Raw genomic sequence first — 21,353 nt, 5'->3', positions numbered from 1 at the left:
TGACCCAAGTGAACAAAAGATCATGATAAAAAGTAAACGAAAATAATGACACATTTGCGGTAGGCAAGGTATCACAGGGGTATTCCATTCAGTGGAATAAGGTACACTCGCCAATAAAGACATTTGCGGCAACTACTAATAGGCTAGCACCCACCAGAGTCATAAATTCAGCAAACATAGCCATCTCTGATGCACATGATTTGACATACCCTAAATTAGGGGGCCGTGGTCATGTGAGCAGAACCGTGGAGGCACCAGGGACATGCCGTGGGAAGCAGCAGAACAGGCAGCAGGGTGGAGGGATGGAGGGAGGCCCGGGCCCACACGTAGACAGGACATACAGTATGGCGCAGAAGACTGTCAGAGGGGCTGCCTCCGTGTGTGTGTGTTTTCTGGTGTCGGCTGACTGAGGGGGCTATGGCTTTTAAATCTATATACGCAGAATGCAGAACGCATGGCCGAGGAATGTAGTGGAAAGGGGGAACAGAGAGGGATGTGCAACTGTCGTGTTTTACATTGCTCAAAAAGGACTGCTGCTACAGATGGGGAGGGGGAACAGAGGAAATAAAAATACCCTGACTCAGCAGATTCAGTGGGCCACGAAAGTGTGTGTGAGAGAGAAAGAGAGTCTACGTGTAAATGTAGGCGTGTATCAAAGAATGTATAGCTACAAGAATTAGAGCAGGGATGGGCAACGTTGATGGGGGTGGGGGCCACAAAACAATGTCACGTGGGGACGCAGTTGCTCGTGAACCTGCACACCCACATTTGCACCCCCCCCAGCCCCCCCCCCCACTGCAATTCTACACATTTTGCCATTGGGGCGGCAAGAAGATTTTCACTTTCATGACTCATTTTCATGCAATTCTACTCATTTTGCCATGAAGCGGAAAATAAAATTAGCTGCCGTAGGGGGGAGAGAAATGTTTGGAGTTTTTAATATGATATCTGAGTGAGACTGACTAACAAAATCAAATGGGGGCCACCCTCGGCCGGTAATTTGACCATGACTACTAAGTTTAGAAAGCTGCCCACTAGACTAATTTACCAATCGCCCCCAAACAATTGCTGACGTGGGATAATTGAGTGACTGACATAAGAGTAAAACTGCTGATGCACAACCACATTTTGAAATTGAACCTTGTGTTTTCTACTATTCTAACTTGCAACAGTAAGTTCAGACCCTGACCATAAACAAAGCACTTTCTTCTGAAACTCGTCAGTCGATTCTTGTTCTGAGAAGGTTTTCTTGCTTCTTTGCAATTTCTCACATGGAATAGCCTTCATTTCTCAGAACAAGAATAGACTGACGAGTTTCAGAAGAAAGTGCTTTGCTTATGGCCATTTTGAGCCTGTAAATCGAACCCACAAATGCTGATGCTCCAGATACTCAACCAGTCTAAAAGAAGGCCAGTTTTCTTGCTTCTTTAATCAGGACAACAATTTTCAGCTGTGCTAACATATTTGCAAAAGAGTTTTCTAATGATCAATTAGCCTTTTAAAATAATAAACTTGGATTAGCTAACAGAACGTGCCACTGGAACACAGGAGTGATAGTTGCTGATAATGGGCCTCTGTATGCCTACAGTTGAAGTCGGAAGTTTATATACACTTAGGTTGGAGTCATTAAAACTCGTTTCAACCACTGCACAAATTTCTTGTTAACAAACTATAGTTTTGGCAATTCGGTTAGGACATATACTTAGTGCATGACAAGTCATTTTTCCAACAATTGTTTACAGACAGATTATTTCACTTATAATTCACTGTATCACAATTCCAGTGGGTCAGAAGTTTACATACACTAAGTTGACTGTGCCTTTAAACAACTTAAAGAATTACAGAAAATGTTATGGCTTTAGAAGCTTCTGATAGGCTAATTGATATCATTTGAGTCAATTGGAGGTGAACCTGTGGATGTATTTCAAGGCCTACTTTCAAACTCAGTGCCTCTTTGCTTGACATCATGGGACAATCCAAAGAAATCAGCCAAGACCACAGAAAAAAACATTGTAGACCTCCACAAGTCTGGTTCATCCTTGGGAGCAATTTCCAAACGCCTGAAGGTATGACGTTCATCTGTACAAACAATAGTACGCAAGTATAAACACCATGGGACCACGCAGCAGTCATACCGCTCAGGAAGGAGACGCGCCCCGTCTCCTAGAGATGAACGTACTTTGGTGCGAAAAGTGCAAATCAATCCCAGAACAGCAGCAAAGGACCTTGTGAAGATGCTGGGGGAAATAGGTGCAAAAAAGTACCTATATTGACATAACCTGAAAGGCCGCTCAGCAAGGAAGAAGACACTGCTCCAAAATCGCCATAAAAAAGCCAGACTACGGTTTGCAACTGCACATGGGGACAAAGATCGTACTTTTTGGAGAAAAGTCCTCTGGTCTGATGAAACAAAAAAATAACTGTTTGGCCATAATGACCATCGTTATGTTTGGAGGAAAAAAGGGGAGGCTTGCAAGCCGAAGAACACCATCCTAACGCAAGATAAACAATTTAAAGGCAATGCTATCAAATACTAATTGAGTGTATGTAAACTTCCGACACACTAGGAATGTGATGAAAGAAATAAAAGCTGAAATAAATCACTCTACTATTATTCTGACATTTCACATTCTTAAAATAAAGTGGTGATCCTAACTGACCTAAGAGAGGGAATTGTTACTAGGATTAAATGTCAGGAATTGTGAAAAACTGAGTTTAAATGTATTTGGCTAAGGTGTATGTAAACTTCCGACTTCAACTGTATGTAGATATTCCATTAGTATTTGTTTTCTGCCGTTTCCAGCTACAATCGTCATTTACAACATTAACAATGTCTACACTGCATTTCTGATCAATTTTTATTGGACAGAATGTTTTGCTTTTCTTTAAAAAAAAGTACATTTCTAAGTAACCCCAAACTTTTGAAGCGTAGTATACAGTCGTGGCCAAAGGTTTTGAGAACACAAATACACAAATATTAATTTCCACTAAGTTTGCTGCGTCAGTGTCTTTAGATATTTTTTTCAGATGTTACTATGGAATACTAAAGTATAATTACAAACATTTCACAAGTGTCAAAGGCTTTTATTGACAATTACATGAAGTTGCTGCAAAGAGTCAATATTTGCAGTGTTGACCCTTCTTTTTCAAGACCTCTGCAATCCGCCCTGGAATGTTGTCAATTAAATTCTGGGCCACATCCTGACTGATGGCAGCCCATTCTTGCATAATCAATGCTTGGAGTTTGTCAGAATTTGTGGGGTTTTGTTTGTCCACTCGCCTCTTGAGGATTGACCACAAGTTCTCAATGGGATTAAGGTCTGGGGAGTTTCCTGGCGATGGACCCAAAATATTGATGTTTTGTTCCCTGTGCCACATAGTTAGCACTTCTGTCTTATGGCAAGGTGCTCCATCATGCTGGAAACGGCATTGTTCGTCACCAAACTGTTCCTGGATGGTTGGGAGAAGTTGCTCTCGGAGGATGTGTTGGTTCCATTCTTTATTCATGGCTGTGTTCTTAGGCAAAATTGTGAGTGAGCCCACTCCCTTGGCTGAGAAGCAACCCCCACACATGAATGGTCTCAGGATGCTTTACTGTTGGCATGACACAGGACTGATGGTAGCGCTCACCTCGTCTTCTCCGGACAAGCTTTTTTCCAGATGCCCCAAACAATCGGAAAGGGGATTCATCAGAGAAAATTACTTTACCCCAGTCCTCAGCAGTCCAATCCCTGTACCTTTTGCAGAATATCAGTCAGTCCTTGATGTTCTTCCTGGAGAAAAGTGGCTTCTTTGCTGCCCTTCTTGACACCAGGCCATCCTCCAAAAGTCTTCGCCTCACTATGCGTACAGATGCACTCACACCTGCCTGATGCCATTCCTGAGCAAGCTCTGTGCTGGTGGTGCCCCGATCCCGCAGCTGAATCAACTTTAGGAGACGGTCCTGGCGCTTGCTGGACTTTCTTGGGCGCCCTGAAGCCTTCTTCACAACAATTGAACTGCTCTCCTTGAAGTTCTTGATGACTGGCAGCAATATCCTTGTCTGTGAAGCCCTTTTTGTGCAAAGCAATGATGACGGCACTTGTTTCCTTGCAGGTAACCATATTTGACAGAGGAAGAACAATGATTCCAAGCACCACCCTCCTTTTGAAGCTTCCAGTCTGTTATTCGAACTCAATCAGCATGACAGACTGATCTCCAGCCTTGTCCTCGTCAAAAATCACACCTGTGTTAACGAGAGAATCACTGACATGTCAACTGGTCCTTTTGTGGCAGGGCTGAAATGCAGTGGAAATGTCTTTTTTGGGGGATTCAGTTCATTTGCATGGCAAAGAGGGACTTGGCAATTAATTGTAATTCATCTGATCACTCTTCATAACATTCTGGAGTATATGCAAATTGCCATCATACAAACTGAGGCAGCAGACTGTGAAAAATAATATGTGTGTCATTCTCAACTTTTGGCCACGACTGTATATATTTTATCCAAACTCGCACGGTCACACTGTTGTGGATTTAAAAGCATAGGATTGGTGTAAACATTGTCTGGAGGGAGGTTCCACCATTGTTAATGGACAAGGTATCTTATTTTCAACCAAATCTGTATTTTTGATGTAAATGGCATGTTATAAATGGCATGTCCAGACACTTTTTTAGCGATTTCACTTGGTTTTTAGAAAAAGTCCAACAAAATGGAATATAACGTTGCTGATAAAGTTAGGAATGACACAATTTCATGTGTACAACACCCAAAGACCTGCATCACTACACAGAGTTTAAAATCATTCATTTGGGAGTGTTTGAATCTTCTGTTCATGCTTCATCTGTGCCCCTGCAACTGCAGAACGAGCTTGAGGAAGCCTATATCTGGTGGGTTAACTTTCTTAAAACCAAGCAAAATCGCAAAAACAAAATGTCTGAACACTTCTATCACATGCCATGTACATCCAAAATACAGATTTGGTTAAGGATGGGACCCTTTTTTTCAATTTTCGCCTAAAATGACCCAAATCTAACTGCCTGTAGCTCAGGACCTGAAGCAAGGATATGCATATTCTTGATACCATTTGAATGTAGAAGAATATAATACAGTAGATCTGGTAAAAGATAATACAAAGAAAAAAACATTTTTTTTTTTTTGGTACCATCATCTTTGAAATGCAAGAGAAAGGACAATGTATTATTCCAGCCCAGGCGCAATTTCAATATTGACCACTAGATGGCAGCAGTGTATATGCAAAATTTAAGACTGATCCAAGGAACCATTGCATTTCTGTTCAAAATGTTGTATCAAGACTGCCCTAATTGGTTTAACATATTTTCAAGTTCATAATTGTTCCCTCTCCTCAAACAATAGCATGGTATTCTTTCACTGTAATAGCTACTGTAAATTGGACAGTGCCGTTAGATTAACAAGAATTTAAGATTTCTGCCCCTATCAGATATATCTATGTCCTGGGATTTTTTTTTGTTACTTACAACCTCATGCTAATCACATTAGCCTACGTTAGCTCAACCGTCCCGCGGATGGGGGGTGGGCACCGATCCCTTAGAGGTTAAAAACAAGTATATTTGTCTTTTAATAAATCCATGGGAGAAAGTACGCAAGTGTACACACTTCAGGGGAAGGGGAATTCGGGCCAGACAGGCAGGCAAGCCGCAGTGCAGAGGCTTACTTAAACAAGAGGAGGAGAGGGGAGCACAGATCTGCAGTGGCTCGTGCCTGAGATTTATAGAGCTTAACTGCTGAGCTCCCGACCACTCCAAGGGAGGGGAGGAAAGGAAAACATACGGCCAAGCAGAGTTTTGGGCTGTAAAGAACTCCTTTTAAAGATAAACGACAGGTCCGGTTACCTCACGGTCCTACGGCTAACAAAATGACACACGACCAGGACCGCCTGACTCTTTCCCTCGCCGACGGCCAACACTGTCTCCACCAGGCACTCGCCAAACACCAACACATGACCTCACAAACAAGCCACTGCAATTTCACACCTTGACTCAAAAAGTTCCAAGACTCCGCTGTACAAACAATGACCAATTTTCCACTTGATTGACTAACTCCTCTTGGGAGCACAGGGCATCCACCGTGGCTCTCCAAGTCAACTTACTTCACAACTCAATAGCCAACATCAACATTACCTCATAAAACACAGTCATTTTTTGACAGTCAGTTTCCTACAATCACAGTTTAAACGATGAGACTCGCTGTGAGACTTGTTTCAAAAGTACAGTTCAAGTTTGTGTCTGTTGATTTAATAAGGTGACATCCTCATCAAGGTTAATGTGTCCTGATTCAGGAACTAGTGAATCTTCCCAGATTTTCAGCCCTAAGAGAGGAGTGCAGAACTTGACCCTGCAGACTGTTCTGGCCTGTATTAATAAAGCATCTTAGAGGAAGAGTTCTGATCTAGGATCGAGTCCCTGCGGTCTTATTCATTATGCTCTGAAAGGCAAAACTGATCCTAGAGTAGCACCTACTCTGAGACCCTTTATGGATACAGGCCCAGGACTAGTAGAGAATAAAATCAGTGAGTACTATCTGTGAAGGATGGAGAGCAGACCCTGGCAAAGCTCATCAGCAAAATCGTCACACAAAAAAATCAGCTCTTTTCCAGTCTGCAAGCTGTCCCAACTGATCATGACTGAAACATACAGCCGAGCTGCCCTGCTGATATTATATATCCTCATAACAGAAAGGAGGAAAGAAGGGGGGGGGCATGGAGGAGAAGAGGGGTGAAGAAGAGCAGAAGAGAAGAGAGAGAGCAGACATGAGACATACAGCCAAGCTGCCCTGAAAGTAGGCCTATATAATCCAACGAGAGAAAGAGGGAGAGATATGGAGGAGAAGATGGGCGGAGGAGAGAGAGCAGACAAACCCACAGGGAGCTGTAACTCTGTCACTGAAAGTAAGTAAATGCCCCGCTGACAGCAGCTGACATGTGGAGAGGAAGGAGGGAGGAGAGCGAGTAGGGAGGGGAAGAGAGAGACAAACATCTGCTTTCCTCAAACAAACAGGCATGGGAGCGTGACGAGAGCACAGGCAGCCGAGACCAGGGGAGGTGAAATGAAGCTTCACTTATCATCTCAATTTGTGAGAAATCCCTCAATGCATCCTCGATCATCCCCCTTACCCACACATCTTCTCAGTACCATGAGTCGAGATCGCTAAACCCATCCTAGGAGGTGAGGGCACTGCAAATGGAGCTTCAGTGGCATCATTACAGAGTGGCCTGACTGTCTTGCCCCCCTAGCCAGAGAGGGTGCTCTGTCCTATTGTGCCAGCCTATGCCTGCCTCATCCAACAACAGCGTAGATAAGCTCCCGGCATCCAGGCTCTGACACATTATCCTAAAAGCAGCCACTCGAAAAACCACAAAGGAGCCCCCTCTTTTCCTCCCTCGTTCCGCTCTACCTCCGTACGGAGCGGACAGAAATAGCTTCAGCAGCGTTTGGAGCTCGTCTCCAACGGTGACGCATGGGACTACAGGCCATGGCTCATTGAGCAGGTGTGAGCAGCACCACCGTCATGGTGAGCTCATCGGTTGGTGACATCAGCCAGCAGGCAGACAGACAGTCCCCATTCTCTCATCCTGCCTAAGCCCAACACGATCACCATTGGACAAAGGTACTAGGAAGTTTAGGAACAGTGCAGTGGCCCTGTGAACTGACCTCAGGCCTGTTCATCAGGGATAACTGCCTGTCTGGCCCCAGGCTTGCAACTGATCCCAGTTTAGACCCTAGGAGCCACAACATGATTCATCCTAATCTCCCAAACCAAAAACTATTACATAATTGTACAGAGTCACATAACTGCTCATTTTAATGTGAAACAGGATTGAAAGAAGTGACTACCAAGTTCCATTAGGTCAGCGTGGAACCATTTTTAATATGGGGGAGAGATTGATGACCGCTTGATGGGAATCCCACATCTGAGAAACACCCATTACAGCCTGTGAAAGGATAGGATGCGCACACATGCGCAGACACATACACACAGTCGTAAGGATGTGCACTCGCACTCCAGCTATGAACTTGGCCTTTAGGACGACTGTCCAAGCTCTTTCCCTCAGTATTGCTGACGTGCCGAGTTCAAACTGCAGAATTGCGAACACAGTGTAAACAGGGGATTTCAGACGCTCTCACATGGCATTCATGTTTGAAAAGGAAGAGGGGGCCCCTATTAAAAAACATAGGTGGCCCAACACTACATTACAACACTAACAAATGTGGGAAATTACAACAAGCGGAGGTGGTTTCCTTGTGGCTTACCAAGTCTTCCCTCCCTCCCTTACAAGGAATTCTCTGACGTTCAAACATAACGCATTCCCCTAAAAGGATGCTGCATTTTCCCCTCGCGAGCTTAGGAATACTAGAGAGCCCCGAGCTAAGGCCTATTGAAGATAAAGTGTACACCCCCCCCACCAAAAAAAATGAAAAATCCAAAATGAGCGCGGGAAGAAACGGGCAATTTTCACAGCTTCCCCAGATTACCCAGATATGCCTGAGGAATGTCAGCCATTCCCAACCCTCTGCTTTAATAGTTTCCTTAATGACACATTGAAGTGTGTGTGTGTGTGTGTGTGTGGAGGGGCGGCGGAGTGACGTGATACAGGTACAGGGGCCTGGAAGGAAGGGTCCTCTACGCTATGGTCACCTGTCCAAATGAAACCCAAGAGGGCCGGTGGCCAGGGGCAGGAGAAAGCCTTTGCACTCTCCCGGTATTGACAGAAAAACTCTCTCTCCCCTCTGGTCTGAGTGCTCTGGGCCCTTCAGGAGCCTGTAGTGAGACACCACAGAGGGTGTGTGTGTGTGTTTGTTTTTCTATCCCTGAAATAGCAGCAGGGAGCCATATAAATAAATAGACGCCTCAACTCGAGACCTGGGTGATCCTTGAATTCTGGGTATCGTAAACCTTCACACACAACCCATGCCTTAGCAGCACAGCATGATCTCTCTGAGACAATGCCTGAACAGTACCATCTGTTACTGTGGACTGGTAAAGGAAATGTTGATTGGTTAATGTCACTGGTTAGGAGTTGGTCTTCCACAAACATTCCTATATTTCTTAATTGAAAAAGGTTATTTTACAGACTGATGTGACCAAACTGTTCTTACCTTTAGGTGGAAAGTAGGACTTGCTCTCGGCTTTGTGGGGCCAATCCACAACCAGGTGTCCATAGCGACGGAAGCTGTTGGTGATCTCATCTATAGAAAAACATAACAAAAATTTCAACGCAACACGTAAAGTGTTGGTCGCATGTTTCATGAGCTGAAATAAAAGATCCCAGAAATGTTCCATAAGCAGAAAAAACGTATTTCTCTCAAATGTTTTTCACAAATTTCTTTACATCCCTGTTAGTGAGCATTTCTCCTTTGCCAAGAAAATCCATCCACCTGACAGGTGTGGCACATCAACAAGCGGATTAAACAGCATGATCATTACACAGATGCACCTTGTGCTGGGGACAATAAAAGGCCACTCTAAAATGTGCAGTTGTGTCACACAACACAGTGCCACAGATGTCACAAGTGTTGAGGGAGGGTGCAATTGGCATGCTGACTGCAAGAATGTTCACCGGAGTTGTTGGCAGAGAATTTAATAAACATTTCTCAACCATACGGCAACTCCAATGTTTTTTGGGGAGAATGTGTCAGTACGTCCAACAGGCCTCACAACCGCAGACCACGTCTATGGCGTGGTGTGGACGAGCGGTTTGCTGATGTCAACATTGTGAACAGAGTGGTGGTGGGGTTATGGTATGGGCAGGCATAACCTATGGCCAACGAACACAACTTCATTTGAATCGATGGTAATTCAAATGCACAGAAATACTGTGACGAGATTCTAAGGTCCAATCGGAGGCCCATTTCTTTTAAAGTATATGTGACCAACAGACGCATATCTGTATTCCTAGTCATGAAATCCATTGATCGGGGCCTAATTAATTCATTTTATCTGACTGATTTGCTCATATGAACTGTAACGCAGTAAAATCAGTGAAATAGTTGCATGTTGGCTTATATTTTTGTTCTCTACATTTGTCCACATGATGCGCAATTGCATGTCAAGCAAGCCATCAAAAATGTTGTCTACCCTCACTGTATGCCATCGACAATACCAAAATGCTTGTTTTCCAAATGCTTTCCAGTTTACTGCATTTATATATGCATTTGTTTTATTTAACCTTAAATTTAACTCGGCAAGTCAGTTAAGAACTTATTTACAATGATGACCTACTCTGGCCAAACCCGGACAATGCTGGGCAAATTGTGCGCCGCCCTACGGGACACCCAATCACGGCCGGATGCGATACAGCCTGGATTCAAACCAGGGACTGTAGTGACGCCTCTTGCACTGAGACGCAGTGCCTTAGACCGCTGCCATAGACCACTCGGGAGCCCTATTAAACCCTTGTATTGTGGCAACTCATGAATATTCCAAGAGGCCATGGGCACGCATTGTTCACTAATTCTCTGTATGTTTTTTTTAACATGTTTTGTGTTCTGTGTTCGTGCGTGTTTACTCATGTGCACGTCTGAGCCACATTAAGCCGTGTCACCATTCCAGATTCCCATTGTCCTGCTATGCCCTCAGGCCCGACTCACACTCTGAGATAACACACTATCACATCTGCTGCCAGACTGACTGCCAGCTCACTGCCACAAACCCACAGAGCACAACCAGTCAGTCCACAGGCCCAGAGAACCAGCACCATGACTGATAGACAGCATACAGACTGACAAAACCAGCCCTTTAGGGTGGAAGGGAAAGGGGATACCTAGTCAGTTGCACAACTTAATTCATTGAACTGAAATGGGTCTTCTGTATTTAAGCGAATCAGAGAGGTGCTGCCTTAAATCAACATCCTCGTCATCGGTGTCCAGGGAGAAGTTGTTGTTAGGGGTTAACTGCCTTGCTCAAGGGGCAGAATGGCAGATTTGTCCACCTTGCCGGTTCGGGGATTCGAACCAGTGACGTTTCGATTACTGGTCCAATGCTCTTAACCGCTAGGCTACCTGCCACCCATTTAGCCCACTGAACCAGCAGACCACCAAAATACATCTGCAGACTAGAGGTCGACCGACTATGATTTTTCAACGCCGATACCGATACGCACACTTCAATGTGGCAGTTTAACCTACTGTTCCTATATGCAACGCAGGACACGCTAGATAAACTAGTAATATCATCAACCATGTGTAGTTAACTAGTGATTATGTTAAGATTGATTGTTATTTATAAGATAAGTTTAATGCTAGCTAGCAACTTACCTTGGCTTCTTGCTGCCCTCGCGTAACAGGTAGTCAGCCTGCCACACAGGCTCCTCGTGGAGTGCAATGGTTAGAGCGTTGGACTAGTATCCGGAAGGTTGCAAAAACGAATCCCCGAGCTGACAAGGTAAAAATCTGTCTTTCTGCCCCTGAACAAGTCAGTTTAACCCACTGTTCCTAGGCATCATTGAAAATAATAATTTGTTCTTAACTGACTTGCCTAGTTAAATAAAGGTGTAAAAAAATAACAAAATCATTTAAAAAAATATTTAAAAAAAAATATATATATATAAAAAAAAAAGGTAAATCGGTGTCCAAAAATACCGATTACCGATTGTTATGAAAACTTGAAAATCGGCCATAATTATTCGGCCATTACGATTAAATCGGTCGAACCTCTACTATAGACCCTCATCTGGCTTGTAAATCCCTCTTCCCTCCTTACTATCCTAGCCTGCACAAAACTATAGTATAGTGAATGTACAGTAAGGTGCTAGCCTGGTCCAAGACCTGTTTGTGCTGTCTTGCCAACTTCTATGGTCTTTGCCACGGCGAACACTGACAATGACCATAGGAGATGGCAAGACAACACAAACAGATTTGGGACACAGGCTAGTACCACTGCCATCTGTCTGTACCTTCATCTATGTCAGGGGGCAGGCCTCCAACAAACACCTTCCTGGAGTAGCGCTCCATCCGCTCTTCGTTCTGACAGCGCGTGGGCGAGTCCAACCCCGGGGTCAGAGAGGGGTCACCGTGCCCGTCGTCCAGGAAACCGTCCTCAAAGGGAAAGAGTGAAGAGCGACCTGGAAAGAGAGAGTGGGGAGCGAGGGGGGGGGGGGATTGAGAGGGAAAGAGAGAGAACAAGCAAGGATAACAGGGAGAAGAGAAGGGCACAGAACAGAAGAGAAGACAGGAAGGATATGAAAGAGAGAGAGAGAGAGAGAGAGAGAGATGGTGTTATTATAACTGGTAACAATAGAAGTCTCCTTACAGAGGAAGGTCAAATCACCATCATGCTGCTGCATTCTTCAAACATTGTGGGCCTGCCTGCCGTCCTCGGGCGAGACACCTGGGTTTTTTGGGGGGTTTTTCAGGTCACCTATATGTCCAAAAAGTAAACAATAAATAATTATGTTATTTATGTTTTTGAAAATAAATCTTCGGGATCAAAACCATTTTTTGCTGTGTAATCTTAAACAACTAAACCAGGTAGAGTGTGTAGAAAATATAATTGACCTATATATATCTTTAAATAAGATCTGCTGAGAACTAACAATCACCAAAGTAGAGTCAGAGTGACACTAAAATTCCAATAATGATGCATTGAGGAATATTTTTGTCATGGCATGGGGCTCTCACCAATGTTGTTATGTTTGAGTCACTCAGATAAAATAAGCCATAGCAACATTTGTAGAATTTCAGGAAACGCATAATAAAACTTCTCAGCCTCATGGCATTTTTTTTTTTAGAATGGCAGGAAATTAACTTTAACAAACAGCAACATTTTGTCAATGCGGCCAATCCGGCACCTCTGCCACACCCACCATTTAAGTCCCATTTTGACCCAGAAAAAATCCCTGAGTCCTTCAGAGCCTTCTTACAGATAGACCTTTGTTCCTGCAGGCAAATGGAACAAGGGGTGGAGAGTGCAGGAGGGATGGCGGGCAAGACGGCGGACCATTTGCCACAGCAGTAGATTACCTCTTACAGGTGAGAGCAAAGAGGACTGTGTACTGACTGAATGGAGCTGCATGTAACTAAGATCTGGAGGTAGACAATGTTAGAGGCCTCTGTTAGGCGTAGGCTACTGTACATATATTTTATATATTTTTTTACATATACTTCCCATGCTAACAGGCATAGACAAATACAGGAGGACTGACAAAGATAATACCCGTCCGATTTGATCGCTGAGTCATACGCTCCATCTACAAATGGACTAATGAACTGCCAACAGCCAGACTTAAAAGTCCTATAATTCTTAGATACAACAAATGCAAGCATTGAAACAACAAAGTTTCAAATGTTACAGGGGTTTTCCTCAGTGAGAAAACAGGAATTAGTTGAACACTCCAAATCAGAGAAGAGCATGTCCGCAGCACCCATTCCTTCTATTCAGGACATAATTCGTTTCTGGGTCAGTGTACTTCAATGTTTTTAGGATACCTTGTAAAAAACATGTATTTTTAAACAGCTCCAAATGGACTTGGTTCTACAAATGTGAATTCATTAATAATACAGAAGCAGTAGCCAATACAGATGCCTATACCATATACAAATCAGGCTTAGCACAATGACTCAGAATACTAGAGAGAAAACAAAGTTGCATTAGGCAAAAATAAAAAAAGGTTTTGGATAAAAAATTCGGAAGTACAGAGCTTTCGGTAAGAATTCAGACCCCTTCCCCACATTTTGTTAGGTTACAGCTGCATTCTAAAATGGATTACATTTTTTTTTTTATCCTCAATCTACACACACAATACCCCATAATGACAATTTCTGGCAAATGTATAAAAAAATAATAAATACCTTATTTACATAAGTATTCAGACACTTTGCTATGGGACTCAAAATTAAGCTCAGGTGCATCCTGTTTCCATTGATCATCCTTGAGACGTTTCTACAACTTGAATGGAGTCCACCTGTGGTAAATTCAATTAATTGGACATGATTTGGAAAGGCATACACCTGTCTATATAAAGTCCCACAGTTGACAGTGCATGTAAGAGCAAAAACCAAGCCATGAGTTTGAAGGAACTGTCCGTAGAGCTCCGAGACAGGATTGTGTCGAAACACAGATCTGGGGAAGGGTACAAAAAAATGTCTGCAGCATTGAAATTCCGCAAGAACACAGTGGTCTCCCTCATTCTTAAATGGAAGAAGCTTAGGACCACGGAGCAATCGGGGGAGAAGGGCCTTGGTCAGGGAGGTCACTCTGACAGAGCTCCAGAGTTCCACTGTGGAGATAGTTACAGAAAGACAACCATCTCTGCAGCACTCCACCAATCAGGCCTTTATGGTAGAGTGGCCAGATGGAAGCCACTCAGTAAAAGGCACATGACAGCTCACTTGGAGTTTGCAAAAGGCACCTAAAGACTCTCAGACCATGAGAAACAAGATTCTCTAAAGGATTCTCATCAGGTCTGGAGGAAACCTGGCACCATCCCTACGGTGAAGCATGGTGGTGGCAAAAGCATGCTGTGGGGATGTTTTTCAGCGGCAGGGACTGGGAGACCAGTCAGGAACGAGGGAAAGATGAACGGAGCAAAGTACAGAGAGATTCTTGATGAAAACCTGCTCCAGAGCGCTCAGGACCTCAGACTGGGGCGACGGTTCACCTTCCAACAGGACAACAACCCTAATCACACAGCCAATGCAGGAGTGGCTTTGGGACAAGTCTCTGAATGTCCTTGAGCGGCCCAGCCAGAGCCCGGACTTGAACCCAATCGAACATCTCTGGAGACCTGAAAATATCTGTGCAGCGACGCTCACCATCCAACCTAACAGTGAGGATGTAATCGCTGACGAAGGTGCTTCAACAAAGTACTGAGTAAAGGGTCTGAATACTTATGTAAATGGGATCAAAACTTTTTTTATACATATGCTAAAATTTATAAAACCTGTTTATGCTTTGTCATTATGGGGTACTGTGTGTATATTTTTCTTAATCCATTTTATAATAAGGCTATAACGTAACAAAAAGTGATGTGCTGTAATGTGATCATCCACCTCTCCCCAACTTCATTAAATGCAATGACGTCAAAACAAAACAAAAAAAGTGTGCAAATGAATATGATTTCATCCAATCACGGCACAGACGAAGGCAGATCATGTGACTTCACACTAGAACCCTATGCCCTGGAAAGAGACACGTCCGTACAGACAGACAAGCAATTGTGCTCGTGCATCCCATTCATTTTGGCAAGCAGAAACACAGTAAAATTCCAAGTTACCTCTTCTGCGGCCATAGCTCCTGGCTGCTTGTGAACAGTGGGAGAGGGAGGGAGAGATAGAGGGAGAGCGAGACAGAGGGGTATGGAAAGGAGAGGGACAGAGACATGGGTTTTGTGGGAAGACAACCAGGCAGAACATCACCAAGGCAACAGTGAAACCACAGACGGCCACACCTAATCATCAGCGATGGAGGGAAACAAGGCTTCATTATGGGTTAGCTGGCAGTAGCCCACAGGAAACCTGCTACTCCTGGGCTAGACTAGAGTAGGATGAGCGATGTTATAATACTACAGAGAAATATTCACCTGCAATAACAGAGCAATGACTGAATCATATTATGCAATAAACACGGACTACTACCTAGCTCACATTTACTTTCATTTCTGCCCAGCGTCAACATGTATGAACGTGGTTGACAAAGCGACATTCATAGACAGATGTCATTATTCATTATCATGAACCAGTGAAACAGAGTCTATGAAGTGGGACATTTCCACTCCTAGCTGCCCTGTAGATGGAGCCATGGAAGTGCCAGCCTGAGTCTCAGGGTCCAGACAGAAAAACTGTTAGATGATGACTGCCCTACCATGTGATAGGGTTGGCTGGCAGATTTCAATTTAGTGAACATGCCATAAAAAGGTACGGCAGACAGAGATAAGCCTTTGTGCCCTTTCTATCCATTTCATTAGTTACGGTGTTGGTGGGCTTTCAGAACAAACCTTTGACGTGTTATCTAGAGTCCGGGAAACACAGTAGCAAAGGACTTACGTGAACGCCCGCAACAAGCGTGTTGTTTGGTGTGGGTGCGTTTTCACACGTTAAATGTCTAAAAAAACTTCCTTGAATGCACCCAACATGCCTGAATAGGAGCCTTGCTGTGGCTGAGAAAAAGGCCTACAAGAGGCAAATATCGAGTCTATAACGTTAATGCCAGTAGACAGTGCGGAGGGGCTTCTGGTAATACATCCCTAAACAGACCTTTTTACAGTCAAGTGTCAGAGAACACAGTCTTCTCCTAAAAACCAATATGGGGACATCCATTGTGCTGGTGCCCTTTTACCCCCCCCCCGCCCAGCTTTGACAGAGACATTGTACCCATGGCCTTTTCTCTTACTGGGTTTCATTAAAACTCTGGCTCGTCTCACCAGAGCACAGTTGTTCAAGACCAACGTTCTCCGTTTTATTCTCCCACTGTCAGGGCCTTAGGAGAGACAAAGGCACCTAGCAACAAGGGGAAAATGGTAGAAGGGTGGAACCCACTGATCTAGTGTAGACTAGAAAGTGCTGTTGGGAAACTGTCAGTCACTGTGGTGTGGGAGAATAAGACGAGGAGGATGAGAGTGAGGGAGGAACAGAAATAAGCACATACTAACACGCGAGTGTCAGAGAGGAGATTTTTGAAGGGATGACGGGAAGATCTTCTGGCCTGAGGAGCGTTATGTTTGTTATGTCTGCACGGCTTCAAAGCACTGTTGTACGGAGACGAGCAGTTATGAAAAATGATCTGCTCGGCCCTTACACTTCTACTAAAGCTATCAGTTCATCTTCAACCATAAATCCACGTTGTAGGCCTTACGGTTCATCCTCCATCTCAGCCACAAAAATCAAGAGGAAAGACTCAAATGAGAGAATGTGTCAGACAGATTCTTGGCTACAAAGCTTCATACAGCTGAGACAATGGAGAGACGAAGAGAAGACTAACGTTAACCAGCTTTCCTCACATCTAAAGCGGTGTTGACATTGGAGACTACAGCTGCGAGAGTAAATTTTGACAGTTGCCAGAGCTCCGTGCAGATCTGAGATCTGTGCTTAAGTTAAACCCTCCAGAACAGCAGTTTAACATCTATTTGAAATGTGTTTCCCAAAGGACTGATGATAAAAATAAGTTGAAGAGAAAACAAGCAGCAGTGTTGTCAAGCTGTAAAACAAGTTACTATAAGCCTTGTTGGATATCTTCTCCTTTTCCATTCATCATCATTTCCTCTCTTTCCTCACTGCTTCCCCTGCTGGCATCCCCAACCAGGCGAGTGAGGAGAAACCGCAGTCGTGTTCCTAAGGCCACGCAACCGAAAACGTTTAAAAACCTTTTGCAATGTTAAACAAAAATGAGCATTTCTCATTGGACAAGTCCATGTAGCCCTCCCTGTTTTAGACAGCTCTCTCTGTTGGTGCCTAATGATCATGACCCAAGGCTCGACTAACACTCCCAGATGTCTTGAGCCGAGCTCCCACCAGTCACCATGGACACCCCAATCCGCTCTCCGCTCACTGAAGTTTTGACAACACTGAAAGGAAGAGCCTTTTGCCAACTCACTGTCTAACTCGGAGGGAAAAGAGAAAAAAAAAACTGGACGAAGGGATACAAAGTGACACGAATTCTAAAAAAAAATGTATCTCAGAGACTGAAAAGGGGGGGGGGGGGGGTAATCTAGTGTTACAGGTCGGATATTTTTAGAACCGGTATTCAGGGGTCGTCGATGTGGTTCCCCCCAGCTCCGCGCTGAGAGGTAGCTCCATGCTGGGTTTAACACTTGGCGTGCGAGGTGGGATTAGCAAGGGTGGGCATCTGTGCCCTGCTGTGTATGGGCTTGGGCCCTGTGGCGATCCCTGCCTCAACCCTATGGCATATCCTGAGACATCCTGCATAGCTGTGTCATGATGACACTAGTTCTGAATAGGTTTCTATTTGCCAGTTTCCATACAACAGAGAAGCAACACTTTGCCTGTCAAACCGAACGCCACAGTTAAAGCACAAATACGCACATCCATAATAACATACAGAGGGATTTACAAAGGGAAACGTAGCCTATTGTATGTTCTGAAATGCTACTCACTGTTTAATGGCATAATGTGCTCTGCTCCGGGGTGGTGAAAGTTCAGACCCATGCGTCCTGTAGAAAAACAAGAGATGACAGGTTATAACCTGCATGTAGGCCTATATAAGTGTCTAAAACACAAACACTCATCACGCTCCAAACCAACAACACAAAACATAGAAATGCTAACATGAAACAGAATTTTTACTGCAAATGTTCTGAGGGGACAAGATGTTCTAACATTTTGTATGCATTTTACGTACGTTATACTGTCGACATAACCTGGTAAAAGACACCCACAGAAAAATAAACTAGTATCATTGAGAAACCAAACCAGGGCAAACGTGTGTGATGAACAACAAAAAGATGTAGGCTAGGCTATGGAAAACAGTCATTCAATTCTCTCTCTCTCTTATGCGTCACAGCTCTCACACACACACAAACAATGGACACTCCAATGCAAAGAATTTGACAGAGCATGCATTATGCTTTAGCGACAATGGGAAAGCGTCACAAGGCCTGGCTGTCCGTGTGTTGTGGACATGCCCAGGCATCCTCCACCTCAACCAGTGAAAGGACTTCCTGGTACAGACCGTAGTACTGTCAAAAGTACCCCTCTCTCCTTCTGGCTCGATCTCTTTCATACTGCAGTTTCTTACTGAACCTTTATTAGAGTCTTTGAGGCCTGGGTCAGGTCCAAATGTCATAAATAATCCAACTTTAATTATTTCTCAATTATGCTTTTAGATACAAAATGTCAAATATGTCACCAATCCTTCCTCCAAAAGACCATTCTATTGATAGAATATTGTGAATATCCTCAAAATGATGGTATTTTGTTGTCCTGGTTTCGTGAGGAATCACTCTAGCACTCTGTTTCATAGTTAATAGTTGAGTTATGACTCACTGTATCCAAAGACAAATGAGCATCTATCGTTGACTCCATTTTGTTGCTCCCAGCCTATAGACAGAAACTAAAAACAGGAAACGTCTGTGCTCAGGCCTGTTCAACGCTGGTCCGACCAATCTGATTCCACGCTTCAAGATTGCTCTGATCATGTGGACTGGAATATGTTCCGGATAGCGTCGAACAACAACATTGATGTGTACGCTGATTCGGTGAGCAAGTTTATTAGCAAGTGCATCAATCCCCAACCAGAAACCGTGGATTGATGGCAGCATTCGCACAAAACTGAATACGCGAACCACTGCTTTTAAATCAGGGCAAGGCGACCGGAAACATGAGCGAATACAAACAGTGTAGCTATTCCCTCCGCAAGGCAATCAAACAAGCTAAGCGTCAGTATAGAGACAAAGTAGAGTCGCAATTTAACGGCTCAGACACGAGAGGTATGTGGCAGGGTCTACAGTCATTCACGGACTACAAAAATAATACCATGCGCAGACCAGCTGGCCGGTGTGTTTACAGACATATTCAATCAATCCCTATCCCAGTCTGCTGTGCCCATATGCTTCAAGAGGGCCACCATTGTTCCTGTTCCCAAGAAAGCTAAGGTAACTGAGCTAAACGACTAGCGCCCCGTAGCACTCACTTCCGTCATCATGAAGTACTTTGAGAGATTAGTCAAGGATCATATCACCTCCACCCTACCTGACACCCTAGACCCACTTCAATTTGCTTACCTCCCCAATAGGTCCACAGACGACGCAATCGCAATCACACTGCCCTAACCCATCTGGACAAGAGTAATACCTATGTCAGAATGCTGTACATCGACTACAGCTCAGTATTTAACACCATAGTACCCTTCAAACTCGTCATTAAGCTCGAGACCCTAAGTCTCGACCCTGCCCTGTGCAACTGGGTCCTGAGCTTTCTGACAGGACACCCCCAGGTGGTGAGGGTAGGAAACAACATCTCCACCCCGCTGATCCTTAACACTGGGGACCCACAAGGGTGCGTTCTCAGCCCTCTCCTGTACTCCCTTGTTCACCCATGACTACGTGGCCATGCACGCCTCCAACTCAATCATCAAGTATGCAGACGACACTACAGTGGTAGGCTTGATTACCAACAACGACGAGACGGCCTACAGGGAGGTGAGGCCCCTCGGAGTGTGCTGTCAGGAAAATAACCTCACACTCAGCGTCAACAAAACAAAGGAGATGATCGTGGACTTCAGGAAACAGCAGAGGGAGCACCCCCCCCTATCCACATCGATGCGACAGTAGTGGAGAAGGTGGAAAGTTTTAAGTTCCTCGGCGTACACATCACAGACAAACTGAATTGGTCCACCCACACAGACAGCGTGGTGAAGAAGGCGCAACAGCGCCTCTTCAACCTCAGGAGGCTGAAGAGATTTGGCTTGTCACCAAAAACAAACTTTTACAGATGCACAATCGAGAGCATCCTGTTGGGCTGCATCACCGCCTGGTACGGCAACTGCTCCGCCCACAACCGTAAGGCTCTCCAGAGGGTATTGAGGTCTGCACAACGCATCCCCGGGGGCAAACTACCTACCCTCCAGTACATCTACACCACCCGATGTCACAGGAAGGCCAAAAAGATCATCAAGGACAACAACAACCCGAGCCACTGCCTGTTCACCCCACTATCATCCAGAAGGCGAGGTCAGTACAGATGCATCAAAGCTGGGACCGAGAGACTGAAAAACAGCTTCAAGGCCATCAGACTGTTAAACAGCCATCACTAACATTGAGTGGCTGCTGCCAACATACTGACTCAAATCTCTAGCCACTTTAATAATTAAAAATTGGATGTAATATATGTATCACTAGTCACTTTAAACAATGCCACTTTATATGTTTACATACCCTACATTACTCATCTCATATGTATATACTGTACTCTATACCATCTACTGCATCTTGCCTATGCCGTTCGGCCATCGCTCATCCATATATTTATATGTACATATTCTTAGTCATTCCTTTACACTTGTGTGTAAAAGGTAGTTGTGAAATTGATAGATTACTTGTTAGATATTACTGCATGGTCAGAATTAGAAGAACAAGCATTTTGCTACACTCGCATTAACATCTGCTAACCATGTGTATGATTAACAACCACACAGTGACAGACTTTCAATTCTCCAGTCCTTCCTTTCTACAACACTAAACTACTGGCTGGTTTGCAAACATATGGGCAGCAAAATGCTACCATGGACAAACAGGGTTCAAGAGGTCGCGTAATGAAAAGATGGTCCAGCAAGTCATCCTTGCCTATAAAATGGCAGATATTTCTACATCAATTACTCAACAGAAAATGTGCAACTAACTAGTTGGCTCCAACAGGGCAACAAGTTTCATCACAGTGCTCAAAAT

The 21,353-nt window shown here is 44.3% G+C and overlaps 1 protein-coding gene across 3 annotated transcripts in view; it reads right to left on the bottom strand.

Annotated features, from left to right (window-relative positions):
- LOC120017539 (cytoplasmic polyadenylation element-binding protein 3-like) overlaps nt 1-21,353 on the bottom strand; it is a 69,439-nt gene that overhangs the window by 9,787 nt on the left and 38,299 nt on the right. For all 3 annotated transcript variants that reach the window (XM_038960367.1, XM_038960369.1, XM_038960368.1), the window contains exons 4-6: nt 18,066-18,122; nt 11,913-12,080; nt 9,118-9,207 (exon numbers count right to left, since the gene is read on the bottom strand). In XM_038960367.1, coding sequence (XP_038816295.1) covers nt 9,118-9,207; nt 11,913-12,080; nt 18,066-18,122 — 315 coding nt within the window. The remainder of the gene's footprint in view (nt 1-9,117; nt 9,208-11,912; nt 12,081-18,065; nt 18,123-21,353) is intronic.

Source organism: Salvelinus namaycush, chromosome 22 (genome assembly GCF_016432855.1).
Source record: "Salvelinus namaycush isolate Seneca chromosome 22, SaNama_1.0, whole genome shotgun sequence".
Classification (NCBI taxonomy): domain Eukaryota; kingdom Metazoa; phylum Chordata; class Actinopteri; order Salmoniformes; family Salmonidae; genus Salvelinus; species Salvelinus namaycush.
The sequence above is the reverse complement of the archived record's forward strand: the minus strand, read 5'-3'. Positions and strand labels throughout refer to the sequence as shown.